This window comes from Physeter macrocephalus, chromosome 18, assembly GCF_002837175.3.
Source record: "Physeter macrocephalus isolate SW-GA chromosome 18, ASM283717v5, whole genome shotgun sequence".
NCBI lineage: Eukaryota > Metazoa > Chordata > Mammalia > Artiodactyla > Physeteridae > Physeter > Physeter macrocephalus.
This window is the reverse complement of record NC_041231.1, coordinates 72,584,354-72,603,258: the sequence shown is the minus strand read 5'-3', so window position 1 is coordinate 72,603,258 and position 18,905 is coordinate 72,584,354. Positions and strand designations below refer to the sequence as shown.

General features: G+C 39.5%; 1 protein-coding gene across 2 annotated transcripts in view; it reads right to left on the bottom strand.

Annotated features, from left to right (window-relative positions):
* ZFAND3 (zinc finger AN1-type containing 3) overlaps positions 1–18,905 on the bottom strand; it is a 335,919-nt gene that overhangs the window by 43,933 nt on the left and 273,081 nt on the right. For both annotated transcript variants that reach the window (XM_024122138.3, XM_028479770.2), the window contains one exon: positions 16,333–16,398. In XM_024122138.3, coding sequence (XP_023977906.1) covers positions 16,333–16,398 — 66 coding nt within the window. The remainder of the gene's footprint in view (positions 1–16,332; positions 16,399–18,905) is intronic.

Genomic DNA, 18,905 nt, shown 5'->3' with positions numbered 1-18,905 from the left:
TTCAACCAACTTTGCTCAACACTCTTCACTTACAGAATTATGATTTAACAAGATGTCCACACTATGAACCATACTAAAAAAAAAAATCAACTATATATTTTATCAATGTTAATTTCCCAACTTTGAAAACTGTACTGTGGCTATATGAGACAATACCTTGATTTTAAGAATTACACACTGAAGTTTTAGTATAAAAAGGTAATTACTGAAATGGTTAGGGGTGTGGCTATAATACACACACACACACACACACACACACACGCACGCACGCACAGAGGGATGAATAGAGAGGAGAATTAAGAAAGCCAATGTGGGGCTTCCCTGGTGGTGCAGTGGTTGAGAGCCCGTCTGCCGATGCAGGGGACACGGGCTCGTGCCCCAGTCCGGGAAGATCCCACATGCCGCGGAATGGCTAGGCCCATGAGCCATGGCCGCTGAGCCTGTGCATCCGGAGCCTGTGCTCCGCAACGGGAGAGGTCACAACAGTGAGAGGCCCGCATACCGCAAAAAAAAAAAGAAAAGAAAGCCAATGTGGTAAAATGTTAACATTTGGGGAATCCGGGTGGGGGAGTTCCTGAGAATTATCTTCTCGTAAAATTTCTGTAAGTCCGAAACTGTTAAAAAAGCAACAACCACTATATCCCAGAGTAGCTATACTGTCTTTCCTTAAGGCAGCTTTCTTCATACTTAGAGATGACTGGCTAGAGTGCCTGCTGAATTCCTTCCCAGAAATGTTGATACTGCTTAGGTCTGATGGGAAAGTGCATGACCAAACAGTTGTAGCAGGTAATCAACAGTAAGGTCAAAGCTCATGCTTCTCCAGGTTTGTAGTTAAGTCAACACTTATCTGTAAGTACATTTTAATGATTAGTCACAGACTTGTACCTGTCACTCTCTTAGTCTATACTTCCTCCAATTCCAATAAGGATCCATTTTAAATTGCATCAATTACTGCAACAGCTGTTCCAGGAAGGATGATGACCAAGACCTTAAGATGTAATTTTAATCTTTTAGAAATGGATTTATCAACAGGAAGCCAAAGAAAAAGTAGTTCTGAACCCTTGTCAGTTACAGGAACTATCAGTTAATGCCAAGCTGGAAAACAGACTGCTGCAGCTAACACTTCCCCTTCAAATCAGTACTACACAACCCCCCACTCCCAGCACAACTTTCTTTTAAAAGCGACCCTGCATATTTGAACACATAATTCAAGCTGTAATGTAATAACATCTTCGGAGAAGAGTTCTTCAACTTTCTCTAGAAACAAAGAAGCAGTACCCAAAATACTTTTTTTGCAAGTAAAGTCTGGCCCACATTCAAGGTAAAAATCTTAAAGATTGTCTCCTGTATTCTTTCTTTATCCCTTGCTAAAGTAACAGAAAAGTTAACAATCTGAGTTAAATGCCCTGTTTTCTTGCTTATATATGTATACATTTTTAATAAGTTTTGAAAGGGTGGATGGATGTGGGAAATGCACAGCATGTAACTAATTCCTCTGTCCATTAAGCTAATAGAGATGTGGTTTATTTAAAATTCTGAGTTGTGGTTCTGCTATTTGGGAATGGCTTTCTGAAACTCTGTGGGTGGATACTGGTAATGAAACAGAGAATTCAGAACCACGGGGAGCATAGGGCCAAATAAGCTTTTATAGCAGAGTGTGTGTATGCACTAAATATAATTATACATATGTAGCCGGGAGGCTGGTTAACTGAGCCCACAGAGGCACTTGGCTGTTCAGTTAACTAATCACAATATGAAATCCCCCATGACAGGAATGTTTCCAAGGTTAAACTGTCTGATTTTTAATCATGAAGAAGCAAATGGCTAAAGTTCTCTCATGTTGTTAGGATGCAACAGCCAGTCTTTTTATCAAGATTTTAACTACAAGAAAACTATCAACCCTCTGTGGCTCCTAAATTGTGATTTGCCTCAGAAAGAAGGAGTTCTCAATTATAAAAACTTAGAGAAGAGCTCAGAAAATAAGAGTATTTATTGTTTTTTTTTTTGGAAAGCAAGCTTGTGAAATTTCTGTAAGAATTACTTTACACCAACACATACAGTAAAATTTTACTTTTAAAACAAGGCCTAGAAACAAAACAGAACAAAAAAGAAGTTTGATTTACCCATTCTGATGCCCAGTTTCCTTAAGAAGGGGTTTTCTGGGCTTTCCGTCGTTACCGCCCTCATTTGTTGAAACAGGGCTGCTAACTGCCCCTGACTCCACATCCTTCACCTCTTCCTTTCCAGGTCTGCACTCTCCAATCTGCTTGGCCTCGGGCCCTCATTACCAGTTTCTGATTCCACCTCTTTGTCCAACCAGATCATGTGAGTTATGTGAGTTCTTTCTCACTTTCCTCCACACTCCCTCAAACTCCTCTTTACCTTCCTTTCATTCAGACCATCAGGTACATTCTGTCCACATCACTATCACCTACTGAGCATTCATCAGGCACTACGTACTTTAAATAGATTATTTCATTTCCCTCAATAACAACTCAATAGCTGGGTCTGTTATTTTACAGAAGAGAAAATCAAGGCTCATAGAGAGGTACAATTATTCTTCCAGTTATATGGTTGGTAAAAGGGGGCACTGGAATGTGAACCCAGGTGGTCTGCCTCTAGAGGCCCCCATTCTCAACCATGAACACGTATATCTCCCTTCCTTTCAGGATTAGGGGCTTTACCTTGGGTACAATCCTACCCCCTAGATTTCCAAAGAACCACATACTACTGAGGCTACCCTTTCCTTCTGTCTTCCACCAATGATTAAATCAGGAAGCACAATCCTGACTTTGTCCCAGATAACTTTTAGTTCAAGAGGATTAAACACATTTTCCTCTGATCCCAACCCCCAGACCCAACTGAAATAAAAGCACAAAAATAACAAGAATGAACCCACTGCAATAAATATAATTGTGTGTGTTTAACATAATCAGCAAGAGATTTTAAACAAATCTCTAGACAGTGGTAGCAACGGGAGTGGGTTAAGGATGAAACTTGGTGACTGCAGAGGTGGTAGCTGCTGCATGCAAAGGAAAAGTCTTAAGAGAAGCAGAATGAGAAGCACGGGATGCACTGAAAACACTTTTCTTTGTTTCTTTCTTTCTTTTTTGTAAAACAACTCTACTGGTTTTGGCAGCAGGCCATATTTACCTGGCAGAAATCTGGACAGCTCCTGTCTACAGAAACTGAATGAACTGCCTAGGCAAAGCCATTTCTATGGTTCCTCATAGTCCAGTCTTCCTCCTCCATCAGGTTCTTAACTTCCTCACAACGACCCTGCCAGTTAAGACCTCATCCCCACTCCATTCCACACAGAGCCCCAGTAAAAATTCCCATTCAAGAAAGAGGCATGGTAGAAACCCTGCCCACCCATCTAGGCCTTTTCTCTTAAGAGTCAACAGAGGGACTTCCCTGGTGGCACAGTGGTTGAGAATCCGCCTGCCAATGCAGGGGACACGGGTTCGAGCCCTGGTCCAGGAAGATCCCACATGCTGCAGACCAACTAAGCCCGTGCGCCACAATTACTGAGCCTGCGCTCTAGAGCCCGCGAGCCACAACTACTGAAGCCCGCATGCCTAGAGCCCGTGCTCCCAATAAGAGAAGCCACCGCACCGCAATGAAGAGTAGCCCCCACTCACCACAACTAGAGAAAGCCTGCGCACAGAAACAAAGACCCAACAAACCTGAAGCATGAAGTAAAAGACAAAGATAAATAGGAAAACTGGCCGCAAAGCAATCACAGAGAACTCAGCAAACAGAAGAGCACAAGTCTAAGCACTAATTAATACAGTCAGAAGATATTACTATATGAGACATCCCTGGCAGTCCAGTGGTTAAGACTCTGCGCTTCCACCGCAGGAGGCTCAGGTTCGATCCCTAGTCGGGGAACTAAGATCCTACATGCCGCGTGGTGTGGCGCAGCCACAACAGACAGACAGACAGACAGATAGATAGATAGATAGATAGATAGATAGATAGATAGATAGATAGATAGATAGATAGATAGATAGATAGATAGATAGATAGATAGATAGATAGATAGATAGATAGATAGATAGATAGATAGATAGATAGATAGATAGATAGATAGATAGATAGATAGATAGATAGATAGATAGATAGATAGATAGATAGATAGATAGATAGATAGATAGATAGATAGATAGATAGATAGATAGATAGATAGATAGATAGATAGATAGATAGATAGATAGATAGATAGATAGATAGATAGATAGATAGATAGATAGATAGATAGATAGATAGATAGATAGATAGATAGATAGATAGATAGATAGATAGATAGATAGATAGATAGATAGATAGATAGATAGATAGATAGATAGACAGACAGAGACAGACAGGGCTTAAAAAAAGAAGATATTACTATATGATAGTAATTCTTATTATATCCATAAGCAAGAATAGGATATTATAAAAAAGAAACCTTCAGAGAACCAGAGGAAGCGCATTGAAAGCTTGATTGTTGAAATGCAATCAAAAGAAAAGCTGAGAGATAAAGTCAACAGAATCACCCAGAACACAGAGAGGAGATGGAGACTATAAGAAAGGAGGTTAAGATCACCAATCTAGCGGGTCCAACATCTATATTATGAGTCCCAAAAGAGAAGAGAACACTGGGTTGGGGAATATCAAAGACAGTCTGCAGCTCCATGAAGGAGTATGTCAGTCTTCAGATCTTAGGGCCTAGCAAGTATCCAGCATCTTGAATGGGGGAAAAAAAGGATGACCACCAGATACTTACTACAAATTTTAGAACACCAAGAATAAAAACATGATCCTAACAGTTCTCGAGGTGGAAAAATCCTAGCTATACTACTTAGTATCAGTGTCATCTGACTTCTCAGCAATAACATGAAATGTTAGAAGACAAGGGAGCAATGATTTTCATTCAAGAATCTATACTTAATCAAACTTTCCATCAAGCTGGGGACAGAAGAGACATTTTCAGATATGCAAGAATCCCAACACTCTTTCTCTTAGGAACTTACTTCGGGGTTGTATTTCAAAAAATGAGGGAATAAAAGAGAGAACAGTAAAGGGAAATTCTGAGGTGACAAAATAGGCTTATAAAACATCTAGTCTAGATTGAGGCAGAAAGATGGTGGGCTCCAGGAGGGAGGTCTTGAGTGAAAGGTATAAATACAGGTTAGAAAAAAAGAAAGGCAAGTATAAGTTCCAAGAAAAAAAAAAACCTGTATTAAAAAAATTACGGGGCTTCCCTGGTGGCACAGTGGTTGCGCGTCCGCCTGCCGATGCAGGGGAACCGGGTTCGCGCCCCGGTATGGGAGGATCCCACATGCCGCGGAGCGGCTGGGCCCGTGAGCCATGGCCAGCAGAGGAAGGCCGGCATACCACAAAAAAAAAAAAAAAAAAAAAAAAAAAAAAAAAAAAAAATTACGATCCAAATATAAAGCAAACTAAAATGTGGCATGATTTTTGAGCAACTGATGAAATACAACAACAACAAAACCTGATTTGGCTTTGATGTAAGAAAATTCTCCTTACAGGCCCAGGCACTGTGACATTAGACCCACAGAAAAAGCAATCTATTCCTAGCATATAACTTGGCCTCCTGGCAGGGAACAACATTTACAGAGTCATAATAATATAAATGTCATTTATTGGCTTTCAATTTAGAAAAAACAACCTATGGACATAACAAGGAAGATCTGCTTGTGGCTTTAGGCCAAAAATAAATAGTTAACAACTGTGACAATATAAAAAGTATAAGTGTAGCTGACAGGAGGTATGATAAGGTAGTACCTCTTATCACAGGTACTAATATCCTCATTAAGAGATGGTGCTGAAAATTGATGGATTAAGAAAGAAAAGGATGAAAACAAATAACAAATTTCAAATGCTGGGATGAGGAACTGTCTGAGCTACATCTTCGTGTTTCAAACCAGTTGACATCTCAAAAAGCACGAATATAAGCATTTTTTCTTTCTTCCACAGTTAGTAAAAAGGTAACGTAAAGAGTGAAACTACTAAAACAGAAACTGTCAAGAGAGAGATGCTGTTCAGTTTTGTGGGGTGGGACCATCTCTACACTATCTTTCTCTTATAAACTATTCTGGGTTATGATGTGCTACCATGTGTTACTTTTGTAAAAATGAAAACATATAATTAAAAAAAGAAATGAGTACCACTTATTCTCTCTTTGTGCCTTTCTTCTGGGTTAAATATAGTAGCCAGAGAAAGTCTCACTTTGGCCCAATATAAATTTAAACTATTTAATGACAGTTTGGATTAGCTACTATTTAGAAATCCTATTTTCCCCCCTCAGTCCACAGTAGTTCTCTCAGTTCTCTGCTGCTACTGATAGCTGTATGATCTATTTATTCAGAAAATGATGACCTTCAAGGATGAACTCCGTAGTGCATCTTGTCTCAGCTAACTGTCTATATATTAAAAGAGAAAACCTATTTATCTATATCTGTATCTCTTTGCTTATACTCTAGGAGGGAACTAATGCTTCTGGGTTTCTGCCTCTAAAGAATCTTGCTTGTGCACCTTTTCTATTCCTCCTCTAATATTTTCCACTTCTTTCCCTTCTTTTTGTACTTTCCCTTTGTATCTTAACAAGGGTAAAATATTTCCCTATCTTAACCACCTCTGCGTCAATAAATGCCTGATCCTGATTCTCCCTCCAACCACCACTATATATTGGTTTTTAATGGCCCAACTAACTCCTTAACTGAATGACTTGTCTGCTGCCTTTATTTCCTTATTATCAAATGCCTCTTAACGACGTCCCATCAGGCTTTGGTTTCCCACCATATGACTATGAAACTAACTTCTTTCAGGTTTTCCAATGATCTTCTGCTACCCATAGGCAACAGCTTTCCTTAGTCCTCATATTTCCTGGCCCCTCTTCTCATAAATCTTTCATGATGCTGTAAGAAGTTTTCTCCCTTCTTTAGCTTCCTTAACTGACTGGCTCCTCTTCTCTTTCCCAGCCCCCTAAGTACAACCCTTAGCCCCTTGTTCTTCTGTATTCATTCCCTTACCCACTGGCACACCTTTCATCACTGCTTCAAGATCGACGATTCCCAAACTAGGTCTATATTTTTAACTTTCTATAGGACAATCTACAATCTAGCTCATCAAAAACTGTAAATACATTCAACGAGTTTTTCTTCCCATTCCCTCCCTGCCATCAGTCACATCTTTCTTCCCTCAGTTCCCCAAGTTTATAAACTTTGCATGCTTTCTTCAGCCAACTCTAATCAGTCATCAAATCCTGTTATTATTATTTTAAAACATTTTTCTCAGTCATCTTTATTCCTCCATTCCACTGGCCACTACCACAGAGCACTCTGAATGAACTGGTTCTTTGGTAAGTCAAATATTAATTTGCAAAAGGAAAAAAAACCTATCCATAGAACCCAGTGGTCAGACATTTTACACAATGAAGGACTCCTATCACATTAATTCTTGGTTTATCTGGTTTGTAATATTGAGATTATAATCTATCAGGCTTCTTTAAAATAACTTAAGGCATCAAAGAACTCCATAGAAAAACTACAATTTCTCTAACAGCAGGAGGTCTCCTGGTAGATTAGTTTTGAAGGTACTGCATAAACAGGTGTATTCACTTAAAGGCACAAGTGACAAACAGCAACTCCAGAATGCTCATAAACTCCTGGGATCGAACTGGTAAACCCTTTTAAAAGCATTCCTCTGTGGCTCTGCAAAGATTTCTCCTATCGCTAAGGTCTAATCACTGTGATTTAGTGAAGTTGAGTGATCAAAGTTCAACAAAGCTGTATCTCAATTTTCCCAAGTATTAGGTGCTTATCTGCTACTCAAAAGCACTGCCAGGTTATTTATTTGCAGTTTTCTGTTCACTGGAAAACACAATCCCCACTGCTGGACTTTCCCTCCACATTCCAGTAGCCCTCTATCACTTTAGGTTAGTCTAACACTAACCCTAACTCTAACCCTAACCCTCATACTAAGGCACTAAATTCTAAGCATTTCACCAAGAAGATAATTCTTTAAAAGAAAAAAAAACAAAAAACCCACATTTGTATATTTTCTCTTAATAATTAGCATAATTTATCCTCCCTGTCCTCACTTTTAAAAATAAACATTAGTTACATTTCTTGCTCTCTAAAGCTGGAATTAGTTGTATTTATGTTTCTGTACTTATTCTGTCTCTTTATGGTATAAGCTCCCAGGGGCAAGATGCATGTTTATCACCTTCTTTTGCATGTTCCTACAGAATCTACTACAGGACTTTGTCACAGTAGTCTTTTAATAAAGTACTAGACTGGCTGACTAACTACAGCGTCTCTGCTTGTCCTATATTCCATGTAAGCAACCACTTCTGAAGGTGTGATCTATAACCACAACAGCAGGCAATACAATAAGATCACAGCTTTAATTGGCCATGATTATGAAATATTTCTGAAACTCTTCTCAACGAGGGTGCCTCAGAAGCAGACACAGGTATGAGGAATAAATGCCAGCCCACCTGCTGGCAGGAAAGGCAATGGGATGCCTCTGCAGATAGATGAGCAAGCAGGAAAATGGATAACACAACTTGTCTTGGAAGCAAGCAGCACGATGAGGCAGTAAAAACCCATCAGCATACATCATCCTATCACAGCCTAGTGTCATTCCCAGCCTCTATTAGCCCTCACTGCATCAGCGCAAGTCCCAGACACTTTATCCTGTTTATAATTGCTGATGAGCAGTAATAAGGGCTCCATGCCTCAGCTCCGTCCGTTCCACTTCAGCACACACCTATTAGGTAATAACTTTTATTTACAGCCTTGCTTGATGTGCTGTTCTATTAGTACAGCCAGGAACTGAGGAGGGCAGGAAAAAAAAAAAGTCTCCTTAATGGGCAGTATCATTGTGAGGCTCGGATGATTTATAATGCAGCTCTGTGGTTGTTCTATCCCGCTCCTGGTTAAGACTGCTTCAGGAAAGCCACATTTCTAACACACTGCCCTCCAGCAGGCACACAAGTGCTATGGAGCAGAACCTGAAAGGCACCCCCCAAATCCACCCCCAAAAAAGTCCAAAAGTTTCAAAGGAGGAGAGGGGTATTAAATTCCCTTGATATCCTTTTTAAATAGTGTTGGCTCAGGCATTTTGCCCCAGTGGAGCAATAGAACAACTAATTAATGGAAGTTCAGGGCTTTTCTCCTTGGTAAGAGTGCAAGCTGTGATAAAATAAATGACCATAAAGGCAAAAAAACAGTTGTAACTGCATTCAAGGATCCAAGCAACCTGAATTTGCACAAAGCATGTGGACCACAAGCAGGCTCAACACCAAAGCCTAGGACGGACAGATGGGGACACACACACACACAAAATAGCAACAAAGCTCATCACACTTCTTTTTCCTCTTTATACTGGAGTGCATTTTTATCCTTCAAGTGCAAAAATTCCTCTTGACAAGACTGGCACCCTGGCTTGATATTCACTTGTATCAGCCTTTTCTCAGAGGGGGAGCCACTGCTCCTCACAAGTAAAACACAACCAAGGCCCCTGAAACAAGCCTCTGACTTCAAGTTCAGCAAACTTACACATACAAGTCTAGCTGGCCTGTAACACAAACACAGCAATTGGTGGCAATGGGGTCTAACTCTCATTTAGGGGTACAAATGAAAAACAGTAAGCTTTCCTTAAGCTTTTCTGAAATCTATAACATCGTGTGAGGTGCTTTAAAACTTATCTGCTATTATTTACATATTGAGTATCAAATCATCTTATTATAATGAGCCTTGCTACCTCATTCTATTCTTTAATATATGCAACAAATCAAGCAGATTAAACATTTTACCAAAAAAACAAAACAAAAAAACCCCACAAGAAAAAGCATTTAGCAGATTATCTCCCTTCCCAGTTATCCACTCAATGGACAAAAACCACTGTCAGTAAACAATCACTGTGGCATACCATGATAACCTGTGGCTTTTTTCCTATGTTAAACATAGCAAGATGACACCTTCTAGATTAGAGAAATTTTTGCAGTCTTGCCTAATATTTGGTATTCGTCCCCTACCCCAGGACTCAAGATGATGAGTGCACAAGGTGAAACATTTTTTAAAATACTTTTTCCCTTGCTGTGACAGTTTTAGTATGTTGATCTTTCTTCAATGGTTACATTAAATACTAATAAAAATGACCACCTAGAGGGGTGGGATAGGGAAGGTGGGAGGGAGACGCAAGAGGGAGGAGACATGGAGATATATGTATATGTATAGCTGATTCACTTTGTTATAAAGCAGAAACTAACACACCATTGTAAAGCAATTATATTCCAATAAAGATGTTTTTAAAAATGCTAATAAAAAAATGAAAGGTTTGGGGCTTCCCTGGTGGCGCAGTGGTTGAGGGTCCGCCTGCCGATGCGGGGGGCACGGGTTCATGCCCCGGTCCGGGAAGATCCCACGTGCCGCGGAGCGGCTGGGCCCGTGAGCCATGGCCGCTGAGCCTGTGCTCCGCAACGGGAGAGGCCACAACAGTGAGAGGCCCGCGTACCACAAAAAAAAAAAAAAATGAAAGGTTTGTATCTTCCCTAATATTCTCCTGATGGGAACTTGCATATTACATAAGTAGGTCAAATTTCTAATTTTCTATCTCAAATGCTGATATTGCAGACCTGAGGGAAAAGCTATACCTGAAGGACCAGAAAAAAAAGAATGAAAAAAGAACTGAATTACATAGTTGAACTCACACCCAAAGCCACCTTCCTTCCTTTTAAAGCTTCACAGAGTCCTTCTGAGAAGAGTTACCTACAGTGTATGATATTGACCAATACAGTCTATAGTCACCAACTCAACTCTCTGGGATTAAATGCACTGTTTCCATGAATACTCAATCTACCAGGAGATAAAACACACAACTGTAGGTATTTCTAAGATTTATAGGGCCACCTCTGATTTGACGCTACCACCCTTTAGCTTCTGGATCAATTTAAAAGATCTTATATAAACCTCTTGGTAACATAACGACAATGAGACATTTCCCTTTAACTGGCATCTGAACACTGATGTGGAAAGTGTTCAGCACATCAATCTTCTCTGAACTCCCAGGTGAAAAGGAGTTTCTACTCTTGTCTTTGTAAGAACAGACAATAATATCATGAGCAGGCTGCCTGAGAGAAGTGAGTCAAGAAAAGGTTCTTGGGGAAAAAAAGGAAACAGTGAACAATACCAGGCTATCTAGTTCATGTCACGGTTCATCACACTGAAATAGGTGACCCAAAAGGATAAACATGTGCTGTAGCAAAGAAAAGAAGAAAGAGGAGAGGGGAGGGGAGGAGAGATCAGGCAAGGGATATACAGTTAAAATGAATTAGCATGCTTCTTATAGAGTGGAAAGACGATACTTTCTGGGAAAACCTGCCTTGATGTTTAATGGGACAGTTTCTAGTCCCATCTGCTTTCATCTTAGGCAATACTACAGCTCCCTTATGGCCCCACAAATGGTTATTTTACTTGCTATTCTACTAATTATAATCACATTTTTAACATACACACAGCATTTAAAAACCATCATTTTTCAAGTCTATCAGAGAGAATATTATTTACTCAACATAATGCTGGAAGAAGAGTAAAAGTGAATATAAGATATAGTGGAGCAAAAGTCTGTTGACAGGACCACCTAGTCTGTAAACTTGTCTGTAACTTTTTTCTTATTTTAACTTCAGAAATGAAAGGACTATAAAATGAAAAAACAAATTAAAGAGCCATATAAGAGTGGTGAACTAGGGAAGAAGCAAATTCCTTTTTTTCATGTGCTAAAAAGTCAACCTTGATAAACTCAACCTAGGGCCTAGAGCTAAGAACTGGTTAATGGCCCACTTGGAAGGAGTAGGGTTCTTGGGTAGGTCACTGTTAAGGATTCTACTGGAGGGAGACTAAATTCTCCAAGGAAATTTAAGACAAGGAAGGCATGGTTCTATCTGCCTATTATAGCTTAAATTTTAAGGTTCATCAATGGCAAGCTCCAACAAATAAAATACAAAATAACATTTCTTTTGCTGTAACTCTACAAATTAAGTCTTACCCAAAAAAAAGATTACATGTCTTTAAATAAGAAATCCTAAGAAAAGGCAACAAACCTCTTCCCCACAAGACACTTTAAACATAAAAATATGACCTCATGAAGGTATTCACCTAAGTATCCAAATACATTTCCAAAAGAGTTGACTAAAGGAGATGACTGCAGCTCAGATTACAAGTTTTGTTTAAGGTATAACTTGATAGTTAGAAAAGATGAAGGACAAAAGGGAATCTTCTGGTAGTTTGTTGCCAAGGAAAGCGAACTCTTTCCTTCACAATATATGTGTTCTTGGCAGGAATGTTGTGAGAATTAACAAGGGAACATGTGCAAAACATTCTGAGCTCTTTGAAGAAATGTAAGCGTTCTCTAGTAATCTGAAGGTGTGATATACTTTAAATCTTCACATTCTAACCAAAAGCAACCTGGGACTTGGCAGTCTTTGCTGACTGTAGATATCCCAGAGCGCTACAAAGCCACACACACCTGCACTTAATTTTTCTCCCTTAAATACCAAAATGATCAAGGTGCCATTATTTTCCATCTAAAGATCACCGAATTTAATTGTTAATGCTATGTGACTAAAAGCCAGCATCTAAAGAAAAGCCTTTCCCACCAAGCTCACAAACACGAACTGATCTTTAATTTGCCACTACTGCTGCCTTTTGCAATCTGCTTCTTAAGACTCACAGCTACCACAGAACAATTTCTTAAAAGATCCCCTCCCCTCTCTCCCTTTTGATGGCTACAGACCCACTACTCTGCACCTCTGTCCACCTCTCTAAATTACAATACCCTCTGATCAAACAGCAGTCACCTGAGATACAACTAGAGACACTTATCAACCACTCAGCCTACATTCATTTCCTTGACTTATTAATAATGGATCTAATGCTAACCTTTAGATCTAATTTGCAAAGTACTAAAAAGAAAATGACCTGTGTACTGAAGAGGTCACTACCTTTTTTTAAGTGCACACTCCCATCTAAGACACTTGGCCATGTACCTTTAATATGTATATATTTGTATGTGTATTTGCTGATTTTAAACTATACATATGGGCTAATACATAATTATGAAATTAATCTGCGAAACAGAAATTTTAAAGGGCTGAGATAAAGAGCTTTTATGATTTTCTCTCCATACCTCACAGACTGTACTTTGTATGCCCTTCTTCAGAGACCGGTGACTTAAAGAACTTTATTCTAGCCCAAGTATCCTTTTTCTAGCACAAATCATTATTAAGCTGGAGGCTGCTTTAGATCCAAACTTATATGGATAGATTGGCTGGGAGGGAGTCAGTAAGATCTAATTCAGAGGGCTTTACTCTATGGCTCCTAAAAAATGACACCACTGTAATTTTTTTTTAACATCTTTATTGGAGTATAATTGTTTTACAATGGTGTGTTAAAGTAATTATTTACTATCAGCTGTGCCTGAAGCCCTGTGCTCTGGAAGATCTCTAGGAGCGCTATTGTCACTGTGTCCCTTGAGGTAGAAGCACCAGAGCATGTGTTAGAGGCATGAGTCCTATTCTTGAAGAATCTAGACACCAAGAATACAGGAACACTCCAGCAATGTAACACTAAAAAGTGTTGATTCATAAGAAAAATGTTCAGAATCCCCACCATGGGCAACCTGCTGATTTTAGGACAGAGAGAAAGATGGAGACAAAGACAGTCAGCTTGTGGTTCTCAAATCATATCATTTAATTTACCTCTGAAAATCAGGAAGCTCTGTCCTCTAGAGTCAGGGCCATTATTTCGGGCTAACTGGAGGAGCCTGAGGGGGCCACTGACCGGCTACTTGAGAAGAAGTACAGCAAGCTGAACCTGATGACCTTTAATGTCCACAGTGAGAAATCTCAACTTTCCTTCAGGCTTTCTAGGAGATGACCTGCACATTGCATTAATTTCCTTCCAAGCCAGAAACTCTCAATCTTTTTCTAGTTAAGAGGGATGTATTCACCTAAAAGAAGGCCTGGAAATGTGTGACTGAGAGCTCAATGTCCCACTTATCATTTCATGTAAGGAGACTTTAAAACACTACCTTCAGTTCCTACTATAATACTGACATGCAACAAAGAATGTGATCAACATAAAGCCAATTAATGAAACTAGGCATGGCAATGCATTCTGGTACTTCTAATCTAATTCCTTTCTGCCTAAAATACTGATTGATGTGTTACCAACACTACCTAATGACTGGCCACTGTATACACATAATCTTTAATGGTAAGACAATATAATAGCAGCTACCATTACTAAAGATCTATTATGCAAGCTTTATGTGTATCGTTTCTTACATCAAGCTATGAGATTTATCACCTCATTTTACAGATGAAGAACAAATTTTGAGATATTTACTTAAAATCACATTTTGTAAGGGGCTAGGCTAGGATCTGAAACAAGATCTGCTTCTAGAATTCTGTTTCAAAAACTATGTCACTACCCGCTATAATTCCAAATCTGTGTTTCTCTTTCTCCACATTTCATTCAATGATATGCTGTGTACTGTTTGGTTAGGAGCATAAATAATTACAATAAAATATGATAAGCAGTAATATGATGTGGTGAAAAGCAGGCTTTAGGATCTGAAGGATCTGTGTTCAAGTCTTGACTCTATTACTTACTAGTTGTATTACCCCAGGAAATATATTTAAATTTCTGAGTGCCTGTCTTGGTTAACTGTAAAAGAGAAATAACTATCTTGCAGAATTGTTCTGAAGATTAAATATGCACGTATGTAAAGTATACTGAATGGTGCCTGGTAATGTAGTAAGCATGCAATAAATGGTATTAGTATTTTTAGATACACAAGATAGTATGGGAACAGAAAGGATGAAACAGATCTGCCTAGAAGATGAAGGACACAAGTACATGATATTCAGGAGGGGCTCCCACTAGTTTCAGTGTCTAAGCTGAGCACACAAGTGTCTCTTTCCCAAATCTCTCAGGGTGACTCAATGCGCTCGAGGCTCATGCCTTGATGATACCTGAACACGTCGGTAGTGCTAACCATAAACCCTGTCCTGAGGGACAAAACTGGAAGGAAAAAAGAAAGACCAAAGTAACCTGTGTGTGTGTGAAGCACTGGACCTGTAGTCAAAGGGCTTGAGTGTTTTTTTAGGCTTCTGGCTGGAGTGGGTATGAAGATGGCTCTCGGACTTCCCTCTGGCTAAGCAGGACGGTCTGTCTCACCCCAGGGCACAGTTCTCTTCTGTCTCAATCAGGAACTACCCAATGGAGCTTGGGTACTGAGCACAGGAGGGATGGGAGCATGTCAGGACTATCTCACACAGCCCTGCCTCAAAACCAGTCATTTGGAACCAAAGAGTAAAATTAAAGTTCCTCAGAGTTCAGTGCCTGGATGTTACTCTGAAACTGCACAGACAGGCCTGTTTGAGGTTAACATCAAAACTATGAGCATTTAAAGGGGTTGAGGTTTCAGTGTAAGTCTGTACACAGAGGTAGTTTGTGCTATTTCCGCTAGGGAGTGAAAAGGACTTTTTAAGTTATGAAAAATACTTTGCGACCTTTAGAAAAACAAAATAATTATTCTGACTCTTTCAAATATAATCCTTAAGATACTCTAAATAGCAGGCAACATTACTTAAAAAGGCAAATATTGTCGAAAATAAATTAAGATACAGGGTGAGGGAGCAATGGGCATTATGAGTGCTCTTTAGAGAGCTACAAGATTCATGGCTTCATGCTTAATACAAATGTCACAGATGCACAAAGGTTTTTTGGGGACACCATGTATCTGAAAAGAATGATTTCAGCACACCCCATGGCTTTAGCACAAATTAAAGGAAATAATTTTCTAAAACTACTAGGACACTATACTAGTCAGTTAACCTGATTATCTGTACTACAACTTCTTTTACCCTCCAGCCATCATTATTTAAATAATGTTTTCTTTAGTAGGTCCACGACTTATACAAATTAGCCACATGCTAGAAACTGGGCAATGATTTGCATTTTCTGTATGGTTTAGGTCTTAATAACATTCTTCAGACATTGGGAAGTAGGTAAATTTTGATGTCCACCTTCTTGGTTCTAGCTGCCAGCATTAACTCAGTGAATCTGACCTCCAAGAGCATCACTCCTCCGACCTCTGCTCACACTCCACTCCCAATACTAAGCACATAATACATCACTTCACAAATCATGGAAGAAATTAGCACGTACTCTGGCAAGGACACCACATTAAAACCAGTAGCTAATGCCTGTGAATAATTCAGGTAAGAATGAATCCAGACAAGAATGATGTACGTACCTGTACCACAGGATCTTTTGGTTGGTGTGATTAACGAGACATGAGCTGTATCTGTGCATGGCCCACCTGGAAACAGAAAGGCAGGCACATCAGTTAGGACATATCCTCCACATACCCAGAGCTCCTATATTGGAGAAAGAAAAATCTAAAAGGGAAGGGATCAACCTGTAAATATGCATAAGGAGGGGTATGAGGAAAGATGAAGGTTGTGATGGTAGTAGTAGGTTAATTCTTAGTTCAGTAATTTAGTCTACAGGTCCATATTCTTTCTACATTATAACATGCTTTTCATAAAAAATAATCGAGTCTCACATAATGTTAAGACATTAAAGAAAATAATTTTAACTAGAATTCTGATCTGGGTAAGAGTAAATTATCCATAAGTTTGGGGAAATGAGTTTTTCCACAGAGAAATAAGCAGGAGTACGCCTTCTCAGGCTTATCTCAGTGGTCACCCTACCTTTGAATTTATTGCAAACTGGCCTTATTTAAAGTGGGGGGGGGGACTCCCTAAAGAACAAACAGCTTGTCAGAAGAAATAAGGATCATTGTACTATTTAAAGACAGCACTGCTGACTAAGGAAGAATATCTAGTTTAATTATAAAAATATGATACAAAGAGAGCCTTCATGCAATCTTTGTGGGCCCAGGGATCTGATGGATAGGTGTAATTCAAGAATATGCAAGAGATATAGTCAGTCAGTGGGCGAAGGCTTGAAAAGCAGTAATTTCATTCTACAGAATCAGGACCACCAACAAATTCTTAAGCTGATATTGATATATACTCCAACACATCCAATCAACTATGCCCTACCTAGTGAAATAGGAAGTTACTATGTAAACATGGAGACCTGTGGTTTTTGACATGTCCTGGGAGGGGCAGTAGTGATAATCATCAAGAAATGGGACACACAGGCAAATGTTACACATGTATTTTGAAAAAGCTCCCCAGGTGACTATGGCAAAGGGAACCTGATTACTTGGCACAGTTTTATGTCACCTATGACAAGACCTCATATCACTGAAGTTACTCATCAGAAAGGAAGGAAAGATGAAAGAGCTCAGAGACCTGCTCCTAGAGTTTATGCCACCAAGATCCATGGGTTTTGGAACCTGGAGATCCCACTTAAGAAGTTCATCATTAGTCTACTCTTTCCTATACCAAGGCCGTAACAGCAGCAAACCTTAGTGGGTATAAAAAGACACAGAGGAGAAACAGGAAAAGGGAGGAAAACCAAGTAAGTGTGTTGTTAATGTCAAAGAGCACTTAGCAAATACCTACTATGTGCCACCACAGGTTAGTCTCATGCTCCGGGGCTTATAACCTTGTTAGAAAGATAAAATCTGTTAACTTAAACAAAGAACAATACATGATAGCAAAGAAGAGCTGGATGCAAAGTGATCAACTGCCAAAGAATATGGAACAAGTAATAAATGCTAAATGTAATCAGGAGGAAGGATTATTCATCACTGGCCAGCATCACGTGGAAATACTTCTCAAGGATTTGAAAATGAGGCAAGAATAAATTAAAAATTAGAAAGACCAAAAGAACAGGGCATTTCAATGAAAAATTTTCTACAAATGTCACATTCACCAGAGAAAGCTTAATATACTAAAACTCCAGAGGAGGCCCAAGTGGGCACTGGTGACATAAAAATAAGTAACATGGGGCTTCCCTGGTGGCGCAGTGGTTGAGAGTCCACCTGCTGATGCAGGGGACACAGGTTCGTGCCCGGGTCCGGGAAGATCCCACATGCCGCGGAGCGGCTGGGCCCGTGAGCCATGGCCGCTGAGCCTGCACGTCTGGAGCCTGTGCTCCGCAACGGGAGAGGCCACAACGGTGAGAGGCCCGCGTACCGCAAAAAAATAAATAAATAAATAAGTAACATGGAGAGACAATGAGCTGCAAGAAAACCTAATACAGACCCCACATCCTCGAAACCCTCTGGGCACTCACTGGCTCTGTAGCTCCATAAAATGCTATAGCTTCTGCTTCCATGTGTGATGTTTTGTCTTTTGTTTTTTTTTGTTGTTAAATGAACCATTCTTATTTCTGGGAACATAAGTAGTTAAGTCCTACAACTATTCTTTATTCAGTGAGTAATCCTGGGTAAGTGATCCTTAAGTTTCTTTAACAAAAAAATGGGGATAGTTAAAATTGCCCATAAGCCACAGTGTTAATGAGATCATCTGTACAAAAAGACTTCATGAACTATAAAGCCTTATGTTATGTATCTTCACTTTCTCTCCCATGAGGTTTTATGCACCCAAGAGTCAAGACTCACTTTGTCATCTACTCTTGGGTCATGACTGTAGGGCACTTAATAGTGTTCAATAAGTGACCACTGCAAGTCACTTGATTGAATCAGGAGTAATGTACATTTTTTAAAAACCCTTTTTTACTGAGATTTAACATAAAGAGAATGAAATAGTAGAATGAAGTGCACAAATCTTAAGTATATACCTTGAAGGATTTTAACATATATATAATTGTGTAACAAACACCAGATAAAAATACTGGAACACTTCTGGAATCCAGAAAGTTCAAGGGTACATTTTTTAAAAGATTCCC